Source organism: Fopius arisanus, unplaced genomic scaffold (assembly GCF_000806365.1).
Source record: "Fopius arisanus strain USDA-PBARC FA_bdor unplaced genomic scaffold, ASM80636v1 scaffold00006, whole genome shotgun sequence".
In the NCBI taxonomy this organism is placed as follows: domain Eukaryota; kingdom Metazoa; phylum Arthropoda; class Insecta; order Hymenoptera; family Braconidae; genus Fopius; species Fopius arisanus.
This window is the reverse complement of record NW_011887745.1, coordinates 847,769-867,697: the sequence shown is the minus strand read 5'-3', so window position 1 is coordinate 867,697 and position 19,929 is coordinate 847,769. Positions and strand designations below refer to the sequence as shown.

The window sequence follows — 19,929 nt, the reverse complement described above, 5'->3', positions numbered from 1 at the left end:
GTGACATTCTGATAAAACAGCTGACCGATGACACCCCCAGGCATCATGGCCGCTCCCAGGACATCGAAGCCGTTGGTTACTCTATTTACACTGTAAACTACATTGTTGTAACAATCAAATACATAATCCTGCAATTATCAATAATCTTCATAAACCCATAATTGGCGAACTATCAGCAGTCAGTCTGAATGATCGATAGATCATCGTTGCTGCTGCATGAGTCAACGTGCAAGTGGTGTGAGTTTGTTACTTGACAGATGCAGATTGAAGTTGTTATTCTTAAGGAGATCGTGCAGGTGATATACTATTCGTAACGATTAATGTTTGACATGAGACAATGATGCCGATCAAGGATAATCAGGATGTCGCGTGTTTCCTGGTCACGAAGCACTCGTGGAAGGGAAAGTGAGTATTTTCAGGCTAATCCAAATACTTGAATACTTGACATTTGGAAAGAGCTCTCGGTTGGAAATTGGGGGATTGTTGAATTATTGGGGGATTGTTGGATTATTCGTTGTCCTCAATTTATTGTCACCCTCATTTTTCTTCGTCAATTATTCCAGATATAAACGTATTTTCTCCATTGGATCAATGGGCATAACAACTTATAATCCCAGCAATCTAGAAGTGACTAACAAGTGGGAGTATGCGGATTTCATTAGTGTACAGCCGACAAATAGAAATCAAATTGGACTCTACGAGTTTAGTATTACAATGAGAAAAGAGAGGAAAGTTGATACGATGAAATTCAGCTCAGAGCACAGATCACATTTGCTGACCGAGGCCCTCAGATTCCGTAACCAGTTCGCTGAAAAGCCGAGAGAGATACTAGTGAGTTGTTCATTCTTTTTTTAATTTGTGATAAGCCTGTATCGGTCAACATGTGGCTCGTTACGATGATTAGGTGGACATTGTTATTAAAACGATCAATTGAAGATAATTTAGTAGTCAAACGATTGAGTGAGATAAGGCGAGTCAAACCTTTTACGGAATATTAGAATTATCGATTTATCTGAAGTATTATTGATTTCAGAGGGGAGCATTAAAGAATTTTTTTTGTAGCTCATTAAATTGCCGATGAAAGAGTATTTTTTATATTTTCATTGATATTTAATAAAATTGAAAAATTGAAAAATCAGAATTTATTGCTTGCGAGTAAATTTTTGTTGATTTTATGATTTGTATTCTATTGAAGATGACTGAAGATCTTTATTTTAATGTAGATTACTTTTTCCGATACAGTAGAATTTGGCGTTATACTTGCTCTTGTTATAGTCGCGCCTCTCCTCAATTTCTATTTTCAATTTGTAGAGATATCCAGCCTACAAGCACCACTGGTCAGACACGAGGCTTCCAGTGGTTCTGGAGATAACGCCTTACAGCCTGGATCAGCTGGACCCAGCGACAAACGTCATCCTCGCGAGTTATTACTACAAGGACATGGAAGGAATTGGAACAATGCGTGATTACACCGATGGTTTTGTGATAGTATGCGGTGGTTTTGGTCGTCTCCATCTCTTCGCATCCCAACACATCGACGAGATAAAACGTAAGATCGTGGAGTCAGCGCAAATGAACCTCGGTGTTATGATAAAAGTTCTGAAGGAGACAGTCCCATTGGACGAATTTCTTGTCCAGAGGTTCGGTAGGTTCAGTGGGGACGAGCACATAACAAGTGTCTCTGAGTTCACTGTACATAAAATATCCTCTAGACACTCGGACCCACAGAGGAGAACACTTTGCCTGTCGGATACTTGTCTCCTCGAGAGAGATCCACAGACCTACAACATCTGCACCCTCAGACCTCTCTCTGACATATTCGCTCTGGTCAGGGATAATGCCAATCCCCAATTATTTACTATTCAGTACCTGAATGGACAGATGAGGAGTTACATGGCCACTGATCGTGATTCTTTACTGGCCAGTCTGCTGGATGGGGTCAGGGCGTCTGGCAATCGTGATGTACACGTGAAGATGAGTCCCATTGCGCGGGGTAAGAGACTGGGACCGCTGAATTTACCTGTTGATGAAGAGGTCGAGACGTCACATGTCAAATTTATACAACAACCACCTGGTGGTAGAACCTTTGCTGAAATTCTGGAGAGGTTCAATGCTAACGTACCGTACAGTGGACTTCACTATTCTGTTACTCAAGATGTAAGATTTTATTTTGTTTTGGGAGATCCAAGTCGGTTCGGAGATTTTGGTAATTATATAAATTATGTTTAAGTCGTATATATCTAATTATTACACATCATCTTTTTATTTCAAATAGAACTCGCTGAGTTAATCTCAACAGCATTCAATATTTAACTGAATCTCCGAAAAAAATGAAAAATTTCGTTCTTCAAAATTGAGACAATACTTGGATCTCCATGGGCATGTCATTCCATTTGAGCGGTTCAATTGCTTCAAACCCCAGATTTTCTTTTTCTCGATGAAAAGCAATGTTCGTTTTTTTCTCTCTTTTTTTTTGAATAATGTTTGTCCAGGTTTGCAAACCGCTTGAATGGACTGTTACGACAATGCAACTAGGTGTACACAGGGTGATGAATAACTACTTGCAGGGGTTATTCACCGAGAATAAGGATAAAATAATCCTGGGTGCGTTGAGCTCATTGGTGAGTAAAGAGCTGGAGACGAATGCAGAAGTCGAGGCGCAGTTTCACGCTCTGAGAAGATTGGTGGCAAGCAAAGTTGGCTTCATGGCGTTCACAACGTTGCCTGGCTTTCGGGAGTCTATCGGAAATAAAGTTGTTAAGGCTTTGAAGAGACAGGATTGCGGAGTTGCTCAGGCAGCCATCGATTGCATCTGTGCTCTCATGCAGGCAATGCATGATGACTGTGATTTGAGGCAGGAGCAATTGAATAAGAGCAGTTTGCTCAGTAGTAATAAGTTTTTGGAAAGTTTGCTGGATATGTGGATTGGTCATGTTGTGAGTATATAATCATTTTTACATATATTATTCAATGGATTCAGGGAGCTATTAATAGTAATTTTGTTAACTTTTTATCGTTGACTCTTCAATTGCAGAATCATGGGACAGGAGCTCTGGTAGTATCCGCCATGCTGGATTTATTAACGTTCGCCTTGTGCGTGCCATACAGCGAGACAACCGATGGCAAACACTTTGATAATCTTCTGGAGATGGTTGCAGCCCGCGGGCGCTCCCTCTTCAAGCTCTTCCAACACCCCTCCCTAGCAGTAGTTAAAGGCGCAGGCCTTATAATGCGAGCAATAATAGAAGAAGGTGCTGCGGAAGTGGCTGCAAAGATGCAGGAGCTAGCTCTTGCAGAAGGAGCTCTACCTCGGCACCTCCTCAACAGTTTGTTCACAGTTAGTAGCGATGGTAGGTTGCTCACCCACAGACAACTCTGCAGACACCTGGTGGGTCTCTGGGTCACTGGTTATCCCACAGCAATGGGTCTCCTCAAACGAATCCTTCCAGTGGGTCTTCTCACATACCTCGATTCCGAGGAGAAAGTCCCAGACTCTTTCCTCGAAGAAGAGCGCCTGAACAACCGGGACAATTTAAAAATGGCAATCGATCATGCCTCAAAGCACAAGCGTGGTCCCCAGTGGATGGCAATTGAGCGTCAGATGCGGGTCGTCGAGAAACACCTGGAGAACGCTCTCCAGCACTGGGGGGCACGGGTGGGTATCGAAAGACGAGAGAAGATCAAGGAACGTCAACTCGTTCTTCGTAAACGTCGAGAGAGAATAAAGTCCGAGGCAAACTGGAAGCTCTTCTACTACAAATTCAATCAAGACCACTCGATGCCAAATCTCATCTGGAATCACAAGACCCGAGAGGAGCTGCGAACAGCTCTGGAAAACGAAATTCGTGCATTCACTGCTGACAAAGATCTCTCAGGTGGCACACTGATAGCCTGGAATCATCGAGAATTCGAGGTCCAGTATCAGTGTCTCTCGGATGAAGTAAAAATCGGGGATTACTATCTGAGACTTCTTCTGGAGAAGGACTGCCCTGACAGCCCAATCCGCAAATCCTATGAATTTTTCAATGATCTTTATCACCGATTTCTGTTAACGACTAAAGTAGAAATGAAGTGCCTTTGCCTGCAAGCTATGACGATTGTTTATGGCCGCTATTACGAGGACATTGGCCCCTTCTCCGACACAAAGTACATCGTTGGTATGCTGGAGCGTTGTACAGACAGGGCTGAGCGTGACAGGCTTGTCATGTTCATCCACAAACTCATACTTCACCGAAAAAACGTCAAAGATATAATGGATCAGAATGGAGTTCGAGCACTGGTGGATATCCTGGCCCTGGCGCACCTGCACACATCTCGAGCAGTTGTTCCAACACAGACAAATGTCATCGAGGCAGGTCCTGAGCAGGAAAGAGTAATGGAGAGAGAGTGGTATTACAACGACGGAGATCATCGAGCCGGTCCCGTCAGTCTCAAAGAGCTGAAGGACTTGTATACATCTGGAAAAGTAAATCACAAGACAAAAGTTTGGGCGCAGGGATTGGATGGTTGGAGAATGATCTCCCAGGTACCTCAATTGAAGTGGACCCTGGTGGCTAGAGGGACTCCAGTAGTGAATGAGAGTGATCTTGCCACACTCATCTTGAATATTTTGATTCAAATGTGCGAGTACTATCCCAGTAGAGACGCCGACAATGCAGTGATCCGTCCCCTCCCCAGGGTAAAACGACTCCTGTCAGATCTGCAGTGCCTCCCTCACGTTGTCCAGCTTCTTCTCACTTTTGATCCAGTCCTGGTGGAGAGAGTGGCAACTCTCCTCTGTGAAATCATGAAGGATAACCCTGATGTATCGAAGATATACCTGACAGGTGTTTTCTATTTTATTCTCATGTACACTGGCTCCAATGTCCTTCCAATCGCTCGTTTCCTCCAGTTCACTCACACAAAACAAGCATTTAGGGGAGATGATAATACTCCCCCTGACATCATGCAGAGAAGTATTCTTGGTCCACTACTTCCAGATGCAATGGTCAGTTACCTGGAGAATCATGGAGCTGAAAAATTCGCACAAATATTCCTCGGTGATTACGATACCCCAGAGGCAATTTGGAATGCCGAGATGAGAAGGATGTTGATTGAGAAGGTGGCAGCACACATTGCCGACTTCTCACCAAGATTACGAAGCCACACGATGGCAAGGTACCAGTACATAGCAATACCAGCTGTTCGTTATCCCCAACTGGAGAAAGAGCTCTTCTGTCAGATATTTTATCTTCGACATCTCTGTGACACTGTTAAATTTCCCAACTGGCCGATTCCAGAGCCTGTGCATTTACTCAAGGATGTTCTCGATGCCTGGAAGAAAGAAGTCGAAAAGAAGCCTCCGATAATGACTGTGGACGAAGCGTACAGAGTGCTGGGTCTGCAGACAGGACAACAGCATAACGAGGCAGATGTTCGTAAATCCTACTACAAACTCGCCCAGAAATACCATCCGGACAAGAATCCAGAGGGCAGAGACAGATTCGAGGCTGTGAATCAAGCCTACGAATTTCTGTGCAGCAGAAGCTGCTGGACGACAGATGGGCCCAATCCTGACAATATCGTGCTAATCTTGAGGACCCAGAGTATTCTCTTCGACAGGTACACCGAGGAGTTGAGACCGTACAAGTACGCAGGCTATCCACAATTGATTAAGACAATTAAACTGGAGACTGAGGACGACAGATTGTTCTCGAAGGCAGCTCCGCTGCTGTCAGCAGCTGCAGAACTCTGTTATCACACTGTTCACTGCTCGGCACTCAATGCCGAGGAGCTGAGGCGTGAGGGTGGCCTCGAGGTCCTCCTGGAGGCGTACACCAGGTGTGTCTCCGTGCTGAGTAACTCGAGCAAATCGAACGAAGTCGCGGTTCAAGTTTGCACTCACATCACCAGGTGCTTTGCTGTTGCTGGTAAATTCCGGGGATGTAGGGATAAAATTGTGGAGCTGCCACAGTTGATCAAGGATCTCTGCAGAATTTTGCATTTCAAGCATTTGACTAAATTGTGTTCAGTTGCCACTGAGTGTGTATCCTCTCTAGCAACTGACAGCATTCTCCAGATGCAGTTGCTCCAGTCCGGAGCACTCTGGCACCTACTTTTATTCATGTTTAATTATGATTACACTCTGGAGGAGGGCGGAGTGGAGAGAAGTCAAGAAGAGAACAGACAAGAAGTTGCTAATAATCTTGCTAAACTAGCAGTTAAAGCTTGTGCTAAACTCGGAGGTTACATGACTGGAGATAATGAGACACCAGTGAATCCAGTGACTGTTGCTGCTCTCGAGAGTCTTCTCACTCCCTATCTCGCGAGACAGCTGTCCAAAGACAAGCCTGAAGAGATCCTCAAGACACTCAATTCGAATTGCTCGAATCCTTACCTCATCTGGGACAATGGGACTAGAGCTGAGTTGAATGAGTATCTCGAGGGCAAGAGACAGGAGAAACTCAGTGGGAGCATCAGCCTGGAGCACGACTTCAGTGACTTCAAGTACAGTGCTCATAACGATGAGCTTGTCATAGGGGAGATATTTGTCAAAGTGTACAACGAACAGCCGACTTTTCCTATTGAGAATCCAAAAGGCTTCACTATTGATTTATTGGACTTTCTGTCAAAGTCCTCCGAGTATCTGGGATCCCTCAGCAGCATGACCCTGTCCAAGAAGGATCAGGAAAGACTCAAGGCAATTGTCATGTCTCTGGAGGCTCTCAAGAACGTCATCAAGAATAACCCTGGAATCGAGATGCAGTGCATAGGGCACTTTACCCTGATATTCGGACTTTTGAGCTGCAATAACTTTAAACCAATTCAGAGGGGCGCTTTAGAGGTCATCAACAACGTCACGAAGAATCACGAGTGCGTGAACGACATAGCTGCAAATGAAGTCGTTGTCCACCTGCTGTTAACTCTTCACACATTGAGGGAACATCAGCTCTTAACTTTGGAAACGTTGTACGCCCTGATGAGCACAACGAGAATTGTTAAAGACGCTCTGGCGAAAGGTGCTGTGATCTACATTCTCGATCTATTCTGCAACTCAAGTAATATTCAGATTCGTGAAGGAGCGGCTGATCTCCTGGCAAAAATGTCGTCTGATAAACTGGCAGGGCCGAAGGTCAAGCTGGATCTATCCAAGTTTCTTCCAAGATTATTCAGTGAGGCAATTCGTGATGCACCAAAACAATGTGTTCACATGTTTGAAACGAAACATGAAAATCCAGAATTGATTTGGGATGACGATGCCAAGGGCAAAGTATCGAGAATGGTAGCGGAGTTGAAGGATGATTACTACTCGTTACAGAGGAGAAATCCCAATGGTGTATTGAAATTACCAGAGCCACCGAATAATATTGATGTTGCTACTAATGAGCCTGTTGTTGGGGGTGTTTATCTCAGATTATTCGTTGCCAGTCCAGCTTGGGCACTGAGGAAGCCAAAGGAGTTTCTGAGTGATTTGTTGGACACCACGTTATCACTTATGTCAAGGGATAAAACCGATGCTGATATGCTGGAACTAACGACTCAGGCACTCGTTTGTCTTCTTCAGGCTCAACCTGCACTGGCTGATCAGGTGCCCTCGTTGGGGCATATACCCAGGCTGTGCAGACAGATGGCCACGAGAAATAGCCAGCCACCAGTCTACAAAGCGGCCATACTTATTTTACATCAGCTAGCTACCAGTGAGATTTGCATAAATTCAATATGCCAGACTGATTGTATTAGTCCACTTAAGCTTGCCATGCAGTCCAGGAAGGATATGATCGCAGTTGCCTGCGAGACACTCAATAGACTATTTTCAACGAATGAGGATCGTCTCATTAAGCAGGTGAATTGAACAACAATTTTTGTCACTTGTCGTGATCTATGGAATTGTAGGAAAAAGGGGAATTTTTCACGTGTTGCAGGCTCTGGAAGCGGAAATGGTACCTTATTTGCTGAATATTCTGGAGGGCAGACTCGACCTCATCGACAATCCAGCCACAACTAAAGCTCAGATTGTCAAGGCTTTGAAAGCCATGACGAGGAGTATTCTCCTTGGAGAGAGGGTGAATTCCATTCTGGAGAAATCATCGGTTTGGGCTGAGTACAAGGATCAGAAGCATGATTTGTTTATTTCTAATGCTCCTACCGCTGGCTATCTCACAGGTACCCAATGCATTATTTTTTAAAAATTATTTTCATAAATTTATTTCGTAACTTCTAGAGATTCCTCTGGAAGGAATATTTTGATAATGCTTAAGGAGTGATAAAATTGGGCTTCAAATGTTGAAACTGATTGAAAATGAAGTTGTCTTTGTTTATATTTCAGCAGGTATACCAGTATCAGCTGGATATTTGACAGCAGGTCCAAGTGCTCAAATACCGAGTGCACCTCCACCGGTAGATAGAGAAGACAGGCTGAATCACAGGAACGATCATGTATGATACACCTAGCCCCTCCACAATAATTAACTAAAATTATCCAAACAGTCGAGCCGACTCTCGAGGTCAGTGTCTGGTCGTTTCTCACAACCATAGGAACGGATTTATCTGTGATTAACTGTGACTCCATGAAATATTTCAGCTTTGACTCAATGTAAAGTTTACACGTATTACAAGAAAACGAAAGATGAAATTATGAGAGAGACATTGAGTTGTCCTAGTTATTTTATATCGTTACATCCATTAATCCAGCATCGATTGTAAGTATTGAATAAGATTCCCTGAAAGTATCACTTGAAAATGTGCTTTTTTATGAGAAGAAGAATGAACATGCGAGATTTTTTTAGACGTCTGCGTGAACTGAATCGAGAAATTTCTGTTTTTATCGTGTGCCAGTTCACTTTTTAATGATATTTGTACTTAGGAGGCTTCGTGGTATCACCAAAGTAGAAAATTCCCATGTAATAAAGTGCACGAGAGATTCTGAAAGAACATTTTATTCAAAACAAACAAAATTATCGTAAATAATGTACATCAGATAAATTTATATCCATAAGACTATCCTAAATATTTTACTAAATCAAAAAAAAATTTGTATTTCTTGCAGATTGAGATCTATTTGGCATTACTTCCACTAAACTTGAAAACTTTCATTAAACGAACATTCGTGGTGTAAACTTCAAATCATTTCTAGCTTTTCGGTGAAAAAATAGGTTTTCGTTTCTGAATACGTAAAAATGCCTAAATTATACAAGTGATTTTTTTCCAAGTCTGTAAATATCTCACCGGAGGATTTTTATTATAAAAATATATCTCGATGTTATAATGATCTTTGAGAGATCATCAGTGAGCAAGGCCTACTGCCAGAATCACGTTAACTACTGTAGAATAAATTCTGATGACAGAAAATACGATAAATTATCTCCTGAAACTCATTACTGGCAATAAACTGGGACAAGTTTCATCTGTAAAAATGTGGGATGGTCTGTTGGTATGCAGTTACTATTATTTAAAAAGTGATATCAGTCTTCTGGTTCATATCATTTTATGAAATTAAAAAAATCATGAAGCTATCGATCATGTGCGGCTGTACAATAGTTATCGTTGAGAATAATTACACTGAATCATGAGAATGAATAATTCAATTGAAAAAATTCATTCCTTATTCGATGAATAATGAAATATTCGCACTCGTTGACATTCATTTATCCATGGATATTTGGTATTCGAGAAGCTAATGCTTTAAACACCAGAACAAAATGTTCCATAAAAACGTGTAAATCAACATACTGTACCATTTTGTAATATTAATCGTTTAAATCTACTGATAACCTGCGCAAGGGACAAGCCTTAAAGTTTATTTCCATGTTATTACTATGAGTTTTTGAGATTCGAAAAGTAAGATTATGTACATATATGGATATTGAGACAAGTTGTACCACAGATTCTTATGTACGGATGGAATATATATAAAATAAAAAATAAGAGTTTTTGCACATGATTATGGCGCGATTTTAATTCTGAATTCGGTGGACTGGATGGATTTATTTATTCGGAAGTATTGGCGTTACGCGACTCTTGGTGAATATCGTATAAATTTAAATATTCGTGATGGCCAACAGCCTGTAATAATTTTTCCAGATTACGCTGCAAATCCGTGAACGTCGGTCGGCTCCGGGGACTCGTGCGCCAACAGGAAAGCATTATATCATACCTTTAGGAATAAATTTTACGCAGATTTTAGGTTTTCTTGTTATCCCTGTTTTTGAAAAACATTTCCCTCTCGAGGGTATATTATTTTTAAAAAATAGTAAGGATTGAAAATTTCAATTGCACTATTAAATTATTTTTTATACTCTTATACTTACAGTTCTCGCCCGCAATTACTAGGTTTTTCCATCCTATATCCGGTTTTCAGAACCTGAAGAATCATATGTGTAGGTGTGTCAGGGTAAGGATTGGAGCCCAGAGTGACAATTTCCCACAGTAGGATTCCAAAAGACCACCTGGGAGAAGTAAAGTGTTATCAATTAATCATCAGTCAATCCTCAGAGAAATTAGTTCCATTATCAGTTTATAAATGATAGAATTGTTTTTGAACGTGAAAAAAAAATCGGATTTGATAGGAATTACTAAATAATTAAATGTACTTACACATCACTTTGACTCGTGTAAATCTGATGAGTTAATGCCTCCACAGCCATCCATTTGAGTGGGAGTTTTCCATCCCCCTGTTTCTTATAAACACTATCCTGATAAATATCTCGACTCAATCCAAAATCCGAAATCTTCACTGTTCTGTCACCACAAACCAATACATTCCTCGCAGCTAAATCACGATGGACTATTCGATTTAGCGATAGAAATTTCTGTAGAGTATAATTAATGATAATAAATTGATAATTGCACGCTTGTTAACCATATTTACCATTCCATTCGCAATTTGTAGTGCAAAACTGAGTAAATCAGCGGCTGTTATGTTCTCTGTGGTGTTAAGCATATCTGCAAATAGTAATATTTTTAATAACATTTCGAGAAATCATTGTACATAATCCCGGAAATTACCTTGCTGCATATCGTAAAGGGTATTGGAAACTGCGACTTCTTCATTGTTCGCTAGAGAAAATACAAACAGTTTTTACATCGGCTTTTCAGTACTATCACATCTAAATAATCCACGAGTTTTTTATTTACCGTATTCCGGGTGAAAAAACCTCGCGTTCCCGCTGTTTCTTTCGTCTATCATTTTACATTTGGCTTCACGACGCAAAGAATCTTCCATAATTGTCTTCCATATCTACAGATAATTGGAATACACAAACGTAATTCAATAAAATATAACAACAACAAACGAATTTCATTGGCATTGCTGTAAATCATGAAAAAATAATTTAAAATATCATTTTACATCACTCACATTTCTCAGATAATTCTGGAGATCTCCTTTGCTACAATATTCGACGACTATCATCGGTTTAATTTCCGATGTGCAGCAGCCGATCAGGGAAACAATATTCGGATGCTTTCCAGCTGATTTCATCACCATCATCTCCTGCTGGAAATTTTTTATGTCCTCAGCGCTGGGACAATCTGTTGAATAATTTTCACAATTAAAATTTCATCTATTCGATTTATTATTCAAGGCTATCGTTTGGAGTTTACCTCGTAACATTTTCACTGCAACGTCGATAGTTTCATTATCATTAATCTTTAATGAACCTAAGCGAACGACACCCGAAAATCCACTTCCTAAAATGTCTTTTATTTTCAACTGCATTGCGCCTAGTTCAAAGTGATCTTTAGTTATCAGTGGATCATCCTCGATCTTGTTCTCCACTTCCAAAAGCTTCGGTTTTTCGTACAGGAGATTAAATATCGTCCTTCCATGCAAATTCTTCTGAAATATTGAAGACCTTGAAACACCTTTAATCTACGTGATTAACAAATAAAATTACTCCAGTAATTTCAGTTAAAAATGGAATTTTTACCACTCGAGATTTATTAAAAATTAAATATCCATTTTCCTAATTAAAAAAATTGTTATGTAATTGTTTATGTAAGGGAACCTGGGGTAATGGGGAAATTCTTTAAACAATGTCTCTTTATTATTAATATTTTAATATTCGTTTAATATTTTTAGTGCAAAATACGTATGTATATTCCGGGACTGAAGATAAATTAAACTTTCCATATTTTTGTTGCTGGAAAAAATTGTTTATAAATAATAGAGGGACGGGAGAGTGAAATTTTAATGTTTTGAATTTTCGTTGGGGTCTTGTAAAATATTGGGAACGAATTTAAAAATAAATTCAAAGCTCTCACCTTGCAGTACCGATAGGGATCCCTGCAGTTCCGCATCTTCTTATATCTGTAGTAAATGTAAATCATTGTTATCACTGCAGCGGTCAAGGTTACAGCGGGGAAGACTATCAGGACTTCTTGGAGTACTGGAAATTGGATAATTGAGGAGACAATTTATTCATCCAGTTTGTCAGTAATTCGTTATCAATTTTTTAGATGGGTTTTATTCTTACCCGATGATGATGAGGGATCGATCTCTGATGCAAGAGCAATTGGAATTGTCTCTGGAGTCGTTGTTCCACCGGGCGATTCTGCTATAATTGTCAGCATGTGAGGCAGTCCAACGTTTTTCAATGAGTAAGAAACTCCTGTTGAATTCTATAAATATTCAAGGATCAGATGGGCATTTATCTCTCTTCATGTTTATCACCATTTTTTCGTAGTTGAACTAATTAAATTGAATCAGTAATTATAAAAACATGAAATCCCATTGATATAGTTCTGTTTAAAATTAAAAACAGAAATTGAATCGACAGATTTCGTTGAATTTTCAATTTAATTTGAGGTATTCAATGAAAGATCATTAGGAAATATTATAATTTCTAAAGAAATCTGTCATAATTCCCCATAATAAGTTGGTCAATATCAATTCAATAAATTGAATATCAATATAAATAAAAAATGAATCCTTAAAATCTTTAGAATTTTTCCTGCCTCTCCCCCATAATGCACTAATTTCGATAATATTCCCACAGATCATCGATTAAATAAATGATTGGTCTATTAGCAAGGTGTAATGAATAAAGATTATTTCGCTACTTTCCTTATCTATCGAAGAAATTTCAATGCAGAAACAGGTTTTCATAATTTCATATTGGTTATTTGAATAATAGGAAGGAAAACACGAAGGAAAATCCAAAGATAAGTCACTCACCCCGTTAACAATAATGAGATAAGGTTCTCTCGACTGATCAATAGTTGTTAATTGAACTGTATAATTATCAGGTGTAAATTTCGGTTTATTCCATGAAACTGAAAAATCGAAATCGGAGTTGTTCCCCCGTTCATCGGTCACTCGTAATCCAATAATTTGATCTGGAGCTGAAAATTCAGTGGAGAATATTTATTTTCAACCATTTTCATTTAATTATGACCAAATTGTTTATAATTTTCAATCAACTCACGACATCTCGTTATATTTTCATGGATTTCCAGACACGTGGGAGTGTGAAAAGTCATTGTAACATTGTCACTACTCTTTGAACTTCCATTATTTATTGCTGATATAATTACTGTATTGTTCCGGTGGTACCCGAGATTCGGAAGTTTTAATTGAAATCCCAGTGTCTGCAGAATATTATTAATAATTCAATCATTACTATCAATCGAAGAAGCAGAAAGTGTTGGGTATTGTTTATGAATGTACAATAAATTGCATACGAGAGCTTTAACTATTGGTCATTAGTATATATTACATATATTTACAGACCATGTGCCGTAATGCGCTGAAGACATATTCTATTTTATACTAAAATGTTTTTATTTACTAAAATAGATTCTACTTTTTATTTTTATTAGATTTAAAAAGTCGATGGATGTGGAATTTACGAATGACACCCTTAAAATAATTGATTATTTATTAAAATATTGATTATATATTATTGACAATACGCAGGTGTTATTAATAGATTAATAGATTAATTATTCACAGTAGTCATACCCCATCAAAGCTCGCAATGGTCAATCCTTCGTCTTCCTTGAGGGATAGAACTTCATAGAAGCAGCTGCGATCTACATAAAGAATTGATAAAAAAATCAATCGTCACTCGGCATGTAAAATTTATTGAAAACTATTACCTTCGCCGGGTGCAAAAGCAACTTCAGCCATCAGGCGATCATCATTCACGTCATCCTGTAAAATATTCTCAACGAACACCCCAGCCGGTCTGGCTGGTATAATTCCCACTGAAAGATAGATTCCAGGTAAAAAAGTGATAATCGAGTAAAAGTCGTCCTCAGGGACCAGCATCAGTCGCTTTTTACTTTCTGAGTATAATGTTTCGCTCTTCTGCTCGTTTATCTCCATTAAGCGATGATGATAATGACTTCAGTAATTAGTCATTTCAATTTGACCGACAATCGATTGATTAATTGAAAATTCTTGAGATGATTATTGATTGGATGGATGGTCTTTTTTTTTGGATTCGCTTCATTGATAAATGAGTTGAATAATTTAAGGCTCGGGTGGATTATCTAGAAAAGATCATTTACTCCGAAATTCGGATTCCTAATTACTCTGCCAATTAATCGTTTTTTTCAATAATTGTTAGCTAGCGTTCTAGCGGTTGTCAACAACTAGGCCGCTAGCCAACAATTATTGGAAAAAACGATTAATTGACGGAGTAATTAGAAGTCCCAATTTTGGAGTAAATTATCTTTTCCAGACAGTCCATCCGGGCCTTAAGGACCCGTTGGATTATCTAGAAAAGATCATTTACTCCGAAATTCGGATTCCTAATTACTTTGGCAATTAATCGTTTTTTCAATAATTGTTAGTTAGCGTTCTAGCGATTATCAACAACTAGGCCGCCAGCTAACAATTATTGAAAAAACGATTAATTGACGGAGTAATTAGAAGTCCCAATTTTGGAGTAAATTATCTTTTCCAGACAGTCCATCCGGGCCTTAAGGACCCGTTGGATTATCTATAAAAGATAATTTACTCCGAAATTCGGATTCCTAATTACTTTGGCAATTAATCGTTTTTTTCAATAATTGTTAGCTAGCGTTCTAGTGGTTATCAACAACTAGGCCGCTAGCTAACAATTATTGGAAAAAACGATTAATTGACGGAGTAATTAGAAGTCCCAATTTCGGAGTAAATTATCTTTTCCAGACAGTCCATCCAGGCCTTAATAGACTTTTCATTTGAAAGACGACGGAATTGTATGATTTTAATTGGATTGTTGAATTTAGATCTGAGAATTTGTTAATCTTACTTCGTGTTGTGGTAAACCATTCAGTAATTTCTGGTGCAGAGATGTAGTTATTATCAAATCGCCGGGCTGTATAGCGATAAGCTGTGGCGGGCTGGAGATTTTTGGAAATCAGGAATTCCCCTTCGGTCTGATTAAATCAATTTTATTTCACTTTTATCATAAAGAAGCTTCTATTTTTATAAACATTAGTCATAGTAATTTCAATCAGAATTGAACAAGATGTGATAACTTTATTGACCAGACATAATTGACAGATTGATATTTATTTACTGATTTTATGTGAAATCACTCACCACCGAGACATTTATTCGCGTGTTGGATTCGTCTTCCATCATAATAAAATAAATCCCAGGATTATGTTTTATCGTCAGGAGATCAACATCTTTGCAGTGCAATTCTGCGTTGAAATTTGCTGCCTCCGAGGATATCTCCATTTCTAAAAGACAAACATTTCAAATTTCCACACCCACGATTTTTTTATTCTCAAAAATAGCACTTGCCTTTATTTGGGATTTTTTTATGAAAGCAATCATCTCGGCATGATGTCTGAAAAAACAAAATAATTAATCAGAGTATTTTACACCAAGAGCCAACCCCAATAACTCAATAACACAAAAATATCACTAATAATTTTATCAAACTAATAATTAACTTTCGATTTTCAATTTAAATTCAAATTGAAAGAACATTTTTGGATTTTTCTTCTTAGTCTAGGATGGGATCTAGAACTAGTCTATTTTAGATTCTTTTTTCCTTTTCGGTATGTTGTTTGTTTATTTTGTGAAGACCTCAGATTAAATTTCCAATATCGGATGTAGGTGACGGAAAAGGTCAGTAGTTTCAAGAACTTCGTTTATGTAACAAATACAATCGACTAGTTTATTTTAGTAATTTGTCATGCTTGACCTGTGGTGAACTAGGAAATAAAATTTGAATGGTGTACCTGGTTGAGTAAAACGAGGTGATTAAGATCATTGTAATGAATTCATAAAATTCAATTTATCTTTTCACGTACAGAGCGGATGCGCAACATTAAAAACGGAATAAAAACGGAATAAAGTTGATAAATTTTTATTTTCCACACTTTTATCTATTTGTTTATTAGAACTTATTATTATTAAAATTTATTATCGACAGAATCTGATATTCTAATGAATTCCAAGGCTTTGGTAAAATAATATTTAGGGAGAATATTATTATTATAGAAATTTTACTAAAAAATGGCAATATTAGTGATGACACTGTCAATTTCCCATTTTTCTTATTTAATTTATTCAAGAGTTTTTACAACACATCTAGCAAAATCAACAGAATATAATTTAATTCATGAAAATAACTCCAAGCGCAGAATTTCGCGTGACAGAATAAAATTATGTGCAAAATGATTATTTACTACTCCATAAGCAACAACACTTGTGCTATTTACGGATAAGAGTAATTTTCCACTTGTTTTCTCAAGGATATTATTGACGGAGAAATTATCGAGAGGACTCTCCAAAGGAAATTCTCCATAGAAATATAGAATTCCTGAAGGTCGCCTAGTATTTTCTACTGGATTCCTTCCACCACAAGAGAGGAATTCATAAAAATTACGTTAGCAATTTCTCATATTCTCCGGAATATCCCGACATTAAACAATAAAAACAAGAGAGGAATTCATAAAAATTACGTTAACAATTTCTCATATTCTCCGGGATATCCCGACATTAAACAATAAAAACCGTTGAAATAATTTGAGCAGAGTAAAAAAAATGATCTATTAACCAAAAGAACAAGAAAACAGATGTCGGTATTTATGGTAAGTGCTAAATTAACGTATTGCTATTCAAATAGTCCATTACCGTTACCGACGTAATAGAGTATTTTCAATATTAGCATGAAATTTTTTATCAGTCCAATCCCTATGGATAATTCTCCCGCCAACCTTCGTGACAAACATCTGTACTGACTAGTCTATCAGTAAATTTAACTATCACCTCGTTGGAAATAAGAAGTCATTATTTTTCCTTTTGCCTACGTAAATTCCCCACCTTCACTCCCTGCTTTCGTGGCAAATGCATAAGTAATCACCGTAATCGCACAGGTGATTAATGCACATTGATTGATGTTGCACATATAATGTCTAACGTTGTTTTCTCTGAATGTTAATTCAAACTCGGTTTTTCATTAATTCTCATTATTGTTTACACTTCCACAAATAAAATAATAAATTGACAAAATATTTCAAAAATATCGAAAATCGCGGGTGTAAAAATACCAATTAGTCAGCCCTTGCATTAATTGATAAAATTAATTTATTTCCTAATGACCATTGATTGCCGGTTAATATTCGTGAGCTGGAAATTGGTCTGAATTAATTCCTAGTCCTAGTTAATTCAACTTAATGAAACACTCTGTTTCAATTATTAACGATTGATCAACCCTTCCCGTAATTAACTAATAATTACTAATGTCGACTGATTGCCGGTAAATATTCATACGCGTTCAGAGACTGGTCTGAAATAATTTCCAGGAATGCGGTATTGCTGCGGCAGCCGAAGAATCGCAGTGACAAGATCGATCTCAACATCAATCAGGTTTTCACATTTTTTTGCACAATTTAATTGACAATTATCGCAATTTATCGTCCAATATCATTCAATCTCGTTCAATATCGTCCGCTGCAAAAATCACATCATTCATTTCCCCTGCACAATGTTCTTAAGATTATTAATGATTTTTTAAATGAACGACCCTGAATGTCTATGACGATAGTATGATAGATCATTTTATCTAGGCGCTCGTAAGGGACACGATAATCGATAATACATCTCTGCGTTCAATATCCTCTGAAAAGACAGCAGTGACAATTCAAACACGTGTTAACGATTCATGTATTCAGCCTCCAATGCTAAGTATTTCAATAGTTACATACCGGTTTTTAAGCTTTTTTCTGTTGTTTGCTTTTAATAATTCAGTGTATCGGGATCTTTTTTATTTTTTTCATTTTTTTTTCGATAGCACGTAGTGATGGAGCCAACTGTGTCAACTTTAGCTACATCCGATAATCACAGCGAGCAATACCAAATTTTTCGTTTTACATATTAAAAAATAGTACACGTGCAAATACCCGATTTTAGGCGTACGTGTTACATGCATTACCACGAAATTATTCGAGGCTTGTGAACAATTTCCAAGGCTTTTTCTCGATAAGACAAGTCATATCTTTTTAGGCTTACTTGTTGACATTGCGCCATACATTCAGCGTATTTTTCTACATAATCCACTGTTAATCCACAAGTTATAACACTCATCAATAAAACCATAAAAATATTCAAAATCATATTGATAATCACTATCTCATTTTTGTTATTATTTCTCATTTGACGCGATGGATATGTCATTGGGAATTCATATCACGTGTTTTCATTATTATTATTCACTCGATACTTGACGGATAACAATTAACAATATTTTACATCCACGAAAACGTACGCCAACTGTTTAAAACACTATTGATATCACCATTTGATTGTAAACGCGTGCACCGCATTTTTTTTTTTCAATTTTTTGTTATCGAGAGACGAGAAAAAATTACAAGTAATGACAGAGCATTCACTGCACGCGTTCGATTATTTCATCAATTATTACGAGTAATTAGGAGAAATGTTGATTACGATTAGTTTTATAATTTTACCGGTTTTTTTTTATCACGAACAATTTGTTGTTGATGGTCTTTTTTATGGAACTTATTTTCGAATTTGATTCATCAGAATGTGCGGGAAAGATAAATATGGTACTGCGATTTGAAAGATAATGGATGTGCACGCGCGCCGTCCGATCGTCTTGATGAATAAAACGAAAATGAATATATGAAATATACAGCGCGCTTTTTGCGTGTTTTCCTTACCCAGACGAACAGGTATACTTACATATACAGGTTTATCTGTACTCGATCCTGCACACGAGCGTTGTACAAAACAAATTAAAGAACAGTTGGATATTTCCTGAATTTTTCCCCCAATCGTGAGTCAATTAGGGTTGCTAAGACATTTTAATCGAGGATTAAATGTTATTTTGAAAAAGAATACAGCAAATTAAAGAGCGGTTGGATACTTCTCCAGGTATTCCCGGTTCCAGGATAATTAGGGATTATTAATCTGCTGAGACCTTTTAATCGAGGATTAACAGTTTAGTCTGGATTAAAATAAATAAATTAGCGCAAGTAGAACAATGAGAACGATCGGTACCATTGATTTTTTCTTTTATTCGATTTTTATACTCTTTAGGCGCATTTCCTGGAAATTTGACGGAAATCGGATGTGCACAGGGGTGGCAGATTGATTTGAAGTTCTAAATGTCCTTGACCCCAATTTTTCCGGTCGCACGGCCTTTTTTTAGCCACAATTACGGCCTCTCAAAGTTATCGACGCTTTCGTCCTCGTGTCCTTCCTTATTCACATGAGTAGTTTTCCGGATTAGTTCACCCGCCACCGCTACGAAATTTTTTTGTGGAAGCCTTCGTCTCGGTCGACGAAAAATTAATTATTACAGAATACAAAAAACTCAGTTTTTGCAATAAACGAAAATTTTTGGGATTGATTCCATCCTGAAGTCAATTCAATTCAATTTCAAATTTTTAATTTCAAAATTTCAAATTTCAAATTTCACATTTTTACCGACTTACACGATTAATAAAATTCCGATCCTCCTCATGAAGTGAAGTAATTAA

General features: G+C 37.8%; 2 protein-coding genes across 9 annotated transcripts; one reads left to right on the top strand and one right to left on the bottom strand.

The window, feature by feature from the left end:
• The first annotated feature begins 50 nt into the window (after window positions 1-50).
• Window positions 51-8,649, top strand: Rme-8 (receptor mediated endocytosis 8). Of its 4 annotated transcripts, XR_892921.1 has the most exons (8): window positions 51-405; window positions 564-831; window positions 1,312-2,157; window positions 2,493-2,936; window positions 3,035-7,822; window positions 7,902-8,142; window positions 8,306-8,483; window positions 8,561-8,649. XR_892921.1 is itself a non-coding variant. In XM_011316212.1 (7 exons), the coding sequence occupies exons 1-7, from the start codon at window positions 338-340 to the stop codon at window positions 8,419-8,421; spliced, it is 6,693 nt and encodes a 2,230-aa protein (XP_011314514.1). In that variant the 5' UTR covers window positions 51-337; the 3' UTR covers window positions 8,422-8,437. The 4 variants fall into 4 exon arrangements, 3 of the variants coding, with proteins under 3 accessions (XP_011314514.1, XP_011314513.1, XP_011314512.1); XM_011316212.1 differs by lacking the exon at window positions 8,561-8,649 and having other exon boundaries at window positions 2,568-2,936; window positions 8,309-8,437; XM_011316211.1 differs by lacking the exon at window positions 8,561-8,649 and having other exon boundaries at window positions 2,568-2,936; window positions 8,306-8,437.
• Window positions 8,650-9,944: 1,295 nt separating this feature from the next.
• tor (tyrosine protein kinase receptor torso) lies at window positions 9,945-19,063 on the bottom strand. Of its 5 annotated transcripts, none has more exons than XM_011316204.1 (18): window positions 18,437-19,063; window positions 15,719-15,764; window positions 15,512-15,654; window positions 15,219-15,345; window positions 14,077-14,184; window positions 13,940-14,010; window positions 13,404-13,566; window positions 13,154-13,320; window positions 12,453-12,597; window positions 12,241-12,365; window positions 11,581-11,815; window positions 11,336-11,508; window positions 11,113-11,215; window positions 10,984-11,034; window positions 10,847-10,920; window positions 10,573-10,787; window positions 10,287-10,424; window positions 9,945-10,132 (listed from the first exon to the last, which is right to left on the bottom strand). In XM_011316204.1, exons 1-18 carry the CDS (start codon window positions 18,599-18,601, stop codon window positions 9,967-9,969), a joined length of 2,415 nt encoding a protein of 804 aa, XP_011314506.1. In that variant the 5' UTR covers window positions 18,602-19,063; the 3' UTR covers window positions 9,945-9,966. The 5 variants fall into 5 exon arrangements, with proteins under 5 accessions (XP_011314506.1, XP_011314507.1, XP_011314510.1 ...); XM_011316205.1 differs by having other exon boundaries at window positions 11,581-11,812; XM_011316208.1 differs by lacking the exon at window positions 18,437-19,063 and adding an exon at window positions 18,133-18,324.
• Between the last annotated feature and the right edge of the window lie 866 nt (window positions 19,064-19,929).